Source organism: Fulmarus glacialis, unplaced genomic scaffold (genome assembly GCF_000690835.1).
Source record: "Fulmarus glacialis isolate BGI_N327 unplaced genomic scaffold, ASM69083v1 scaffold27657, whole genome shotgun sequence".
Classification (NCBI taxonomy): domain Eukaryota; kingdom Metazoa; phylum Chordata; class Aves; order Procellariiformes; family Procellariidae; genus Fulmarus; species Fulmarus glacialis.
In genome coordinates this window covers 2,014-7,414 of record NW_009221687.1, presented here as the reverse complement: position 1 = coordinate 7,414, position 5,401 = coordinate 2,014, and the positions used below count along the sequence as shown (strand labels likewise).

At 43.8% G+C, this 5,401-nt stretch overlaps 1 protein-coding gene across 1 annotated transcript; it reads left to right on the top strand.

Annotated features, from left to right (window-relative positions):
* Positions 1-467: 467 nt before the first annotated feature.
* Positions 468-588, top strand: LOC104069679 (cytochrome b-c1 complex subunit 10; the record flags this gene model as incomplete). Its single annotated transcript, XM_009581204.1, has 1 exon — positions 468-588. A coding segment is annotated over one exon (121 nt), but the record flags the coding sequence as incomplete, so codon positions are not given.
* Between the last annotated feature and the right edge of the window lie 4,813 nt (positions 589-5,401).

The window sequence follows — 5,401 nt, the reverse complement described above, 5'->3', positions numbered from 1 at the left end:
ACTGGGGGGGGTGGGTGGTGTCTGCCTGGCGGTGGTTTGCCTGAGGTGGGTTTGGCCTCCGGATTGCTCTGTTTGTCTTCACAGTGTTTCAGAGCTGTAAATGTTTGTCGCAGTGCCACTGGGTGCCGCTTTGCAGAGTTGCATGAGGGAGAATGAAGTAACCTGCGGGCCAGAGTAAAGGGTTCGTGAGCTATAGCGGTAGAATAGTTAAACAAATAAGCGTGTCTTTTCTTAACTTGGTAATGCCCTTTTAAAATAAAAGCATATCAATCCTTTCCTGTAAAATATCTTCACCGCCCTGGGGACTAATACTTTGCTGTGTATGCGAGATTCTTTCAAGATCTCTGCCAAGCTTTTTTCTTGATTGCAATTGCTTTCCCAGGTACCTTAGTGATGAGCATTTGCCAGACCTTTCACAGTGGAGAATTAATGTTGTTTACCTGCACGTGTGTGTGTCTCTCCTTTAGGACTCCCACCCTCGTTACATGGGGTGGTGTAGCTGGTACTGGTTTAATATGGTTCACGGACTGGAAGCTGGTCCTTCAGTATGTTCCCTACATCAGTGGCAAGTTTAAAACTGAAGACTAAGCTTCCCTCTAATGGTAAGTTTTCTTTGTGCATCTCTTAGCTCAAGTAGTAGTGTTGTGTTGATGTGACTGTTGATATGTCCTGTTTGTCCAGGGCGCAATCATATTGTTGGTCCAAAACAGAACTGCTCAATTTGATTGTTCAGGCCTTTTTTTTTTTTTTTTTAATACGGGGCTTCACAGAGTGTGAGAAGGATGAAATATTAATATGTTTTTCAAATGATTATTTTGCGAGCAGCGGATTTTTCATAATGTAATGTGGTTCTTGAAAAGTCAAATCAAGTGTTCTGTGGTAATTTGGAATTTTTGACAGATCTGTTTACTTCTAATCCTAGGTAGAATGGCTTCAAGCTCATGACTAGTTTTGTTGCTAGGCAAATTCAGACTTCGTTGTGTTCATTGTAGCTGTTGTTAAAAGTAAGTTAAATGTTCAGAGCTAGTTGCTATGTACCACAAATTCATTGGAAAATTGGCTTTCTCAAGGTTTTTTTTTTTCCTTCTTTAGTTGCATATGAAATGTGCTGTTCTGAATCTTCTATAAGACTGACCATCTGTAAAGCTAGAGCAGCAATTAGACGATACTTTCTGTTGGGCCTCTAAATGCATATTTGTGTGGAAGGCAGGCTTAGAACTTTTTTATTCCTTGCTGCAGATAGAAGGGGGTTAGGAAGATTTTTGCCTCACGTTAAAGGATGCTGCTGGAAAAAGGTCCAGAGGAAGCTATATACATCTCAATACTTGTTTCTTCCAGTCAGAATAACAGTTACATTTAAATGTTGCTAAATGAAAGTAAGATACTTGTCTTCAAGCTACACAGTATTTTATAGGGAAATCAGTGAGTGTGGAAGGCACAGAGCAAATCGTTAGTACTTTTGTAAGTCCCTTTTTCCAGAGATACTTGTTGCAGTTTAAACAACTTACTGTGTCTTCCCCGTTTTCAGAATGTGTATCACACAGATCCTTGGTGTACCCAAAGGATGAAAGAAACTTTTCATGAAAGTCAGGTGCGCTTGTAGCATCTCGGGTGACCATAGCTGTTTACAGGCAAGTCAGTGGAAAAGCTCTCAAGTCATGTAGAGGCAATTAAATTACCTAGTCAGGGCTTTCTTTACTTAAAAATTGTCTTAGGCAGTAGTAGGAACATGGATACGTTCCTGAGACCACGGTGTATGTTCTCTGTTTTGAAGCAGGAGCTTTGATGTGTCATTGTGCATAAATTATTTGGAAAGCGCATATTCCTCTACAAGAACAGAGAAAGAGGATGTTTCCATGGTGGCCTGTGATTCCTTCCAAAGGGACTGTAGCCCGGCACGCCTGCGTTCTGCTGTGCCTGTATCGGCTTCTGTAACAGAAACTTCTTGCCTGGATACTGGAGGCTTTTGAAATCTGTCTGTAGTGTTGGCTGCTGTAGCACTTTGCAGGAAGCACTGGTTAATGACTGCTTTGTGTTTATTGTAGGAAATTTATTGCTGGATAGAGTGTTTTGGAGCCATCCGTCCGCTGAGACCCTGCTTTGAGGTGAACTTGAAATGCCCAATACAGATTCTGCAACAGGTCGTGGTGTCCCTCTCTCTCCCATGAACAGTTGTGACTGCTTGGTTGTGAACAAATTTACCTGCACCTTACCTTCACAGCCTGCCCAGTACTCTTCCTCTGATCACTTTCACAGCAGATCTTGTCCTAATGGGAGTAACTTATAAACCTGATGTACAAAATAAACCAAGTGAATGATATTTTTGGTTCTTTGCGTTACCTTCTTAGTCCACATTCTTTAGACTAAACTCCTGGTTGGGGTTTGGGTTATGTCTTCAGCTTGTTTGAATGCGTGTCCTAAGGAAGGCCTGCCGCGTGTTTGCCGCTCTTGCTGTGCAGGTTCCTCGGCCATCAACCAGTGGCTGCTGGGATGCTGGGTTTGATGATCTTTTGTTTGTCCCCGGGTAGTTGTTGCTCATCACTCTTAAGACTGCCGAAGTTCTTGAACTATTCTTAGTGATGTGTTGATTTTAAGCTAATCATTCCTAGATCAGTAGCAACTGTGGACTCTTGCATGCAGTTGACTTTTCATAGCCAATATTGCAGAGTTTCATGGTAGCACAGATTCCTGGCATTTAGTTTAAATCAAGGTTTTGTTTCTTTTTAACATCAATTCGTGGACCTCTTAAACGGTCTGACTGGGCACGCACCGTTTTAAAGCAGTGTGTGCTGCCTGAAGACAGGCTAGCTTTTCTGGCTTAATCTAGGGGCTCAAGGAAGGCAGTCCGCAAACCCTGGGAGGCTTTCCGTGTACCGGGGTGAGAACCGGTGGTTTAGAGAGCTGCTCAGTTACTTTCTTAATGTGGGTTTTGAGTAGGAAAAAAAAATGTATCTATACTTGATAGGTATAGTTATATTTGTCAACATAAATTGGAGATGAAACAACCCATGACCAGAGCTCTTTAGATAAAAAAGTTTTTAGCTGTTAGAAAAAGGAAGTACAAGGATTATTCTTGATCTGGTCTCTGCCACTAAGCACAGCAGACGACTCAGACTTAGGGAGGGAGGTTCGTCCCTTTCTGCAAAGACCAGATTTGCAAACAAACTTATCTCTCTGTGAGAACAGGATCACTGTTTTCTCTCTGTGTAGTGCCAAATTTCACCTCGCTATATTTTTGAATATATATTGAAAGGTTCAAATCTCTTTAGGGAAGAATCTCAGTTGTAGTAGTTGTGCTGCTTGGGTGTCACCTTCAGGTCTGAAGGCTTCTGAGTGATGTTTCTGTGCAAAACTGTTGTAAAACCTGCCTAAACGGTGGCACTGTGCAGGACACTTGAACTACTTATTTAACAGAATAATTGCTTTAGCGTTGCTTTAGCAGCACCATTGGTAATTAATTGGGGGGGCGGGGAATATCATTTTTCGCATGCAAAACTCTCTTTGCTGCCCTGCTACGTCCAATAGGATGGTACAGAAGCTTATGGTGTAATGGGATAACCGTGCTATTTCCTCAGTCTGTCCTATTCCCCTGCTCCAGCAGTGCTCCTCAGCTCCGGCTGACTCCCAAAAGGCCAAAGCCACTGTGCCTTGAAACGCTGAGAATGTGGATTTGACAACAACAGCCCTATGCTATGTATGGGGATATTGATATTGATCCATTTGCATCCAAAGTATGCCTTGAAAGTGGACATTATATTAGCCCGTACTCGCACGTCATCAGGATTGTAAGCTCAGACTCAAGCAGTTAAGAGTCTCTGTTCTTACTTACCTGTTGAACACGTCTAGACAGGACGGGCATAATACGCTGCCGCTGACTTCAGAAATGACCTAGTTTTGGCTTGTTCCGTGGGCGGGCGAGCCTCTGCTCCCACAGCTGAGGGAGTTCTTCAGCAGGCCTTGAGCTGAGGGTCTGTCTGCATTGCCCATTCGTCTAAGGACCCTGGTCTCCGAGTTGTCAGTCTGCAGCTCTCATTAGTGAGGGTTACCATTAGCAAAGCCGCAGCGATAGCATCGTGCACAGCAGATAAGATTAGAAGATACTTAAAGGAGAAAAACATATTCAAAATACCAACTGCCTGCACAGGCAGGCACTGCAAGAAATGTACGGACTTTGGATTTGTTTGCCCTTTGGCGATTGTTTAGCTGCTTGTGTTTTCTGCAGCATTTCAAATGATGGCTTTGTCTCTAATTAACCCTAGGATTAGCATATAACTGATTTGGTTTCTAGTATTTCTCCTTCCACAAGAGCAAGCACGCTTCAGAAATGCTCTATTAGAAATATCTTCTGCATTCTTGGGCAAATTTCTGTTAAAATTCAAATAATCACTGTTCAAGTGTCGTGAGTGATCTTTCTAATTTTTAATTTCCTAGCATTGTCTCTTTTCGAACAGTTAATTATTTTTCAGAATGAGCTAACCAAATGTCACATACATTGTATGAACAAATTAGTTAAAAGACAACGACCCGACAGAGGAGGAAAAGCTTCCCCTTCAAAACCCGGAGAGTTCCACTAGAGGGCACAGCGGCGGCCACGCTCACGGGGCTTTGGATCTACAGAAATCAAAAAACACCTTCAGCTCTGGGTTAATGATGGAACTTCAAAACGGCCTCTAAGAAAAGGAAGGCTTGCATTCCTTCCTGCCTCTCCTGAGTGTTTGTCCGTGCTGGTACCTCCACTTTGCTTTCATCATGGAAGGTGTAAGCGGGGATGGGACAGGGAGTCGTTACTGCAACCACCTCGGCGCTGTCAGTCTGCTACGTTCAGCCCTTGTTGGTCTCTTCTCCTGCGGTCGTCTCCTGGACCACCCTCAGGTTCTGCCCCTCTGCAGGGGCTGGTAGGTTGGGTGCTCCCTGGCGAATCCTGCTCTGGAATAAGCTCCTCTGTTGGGTCTGGGATATTTGGCTGCAGAGCAGAAAGCTTTCAACTAGAGTTACCTGCAGGGCTAAGTGGAAGAGTTTTTTCTGTCTGCTTGCTTCCATGGCTGACAACAACTGATTTTGGTGATTTTTTGGATTATCTGCTAGTCTTGGAACAACATGGACTCTCTGGCAGCTGAATACACTTTCAGCTGGTGGCAGTGTCTGCAAAGACCTTATCCTCTGTACCTTGGCAGTGTTCCCAAAGGAACACTGGGATATTTTCCCTTGGGCTCAAGAGATAGTTTCTACCCAAACATTTCATGCAGTCCTAGGAGAGTAAACATCTTCCCTTCTGCAAGCTGTTGCTGCACCAGCTGTCAGTGAAAATTGATTTTCTAACTACTGTTACCCTGAGCTTGAGGTTCAGTGGACGTTTAAGAGGTCACCTTCTCCATCCCCACCCCACAGCAGGATCCGCTCC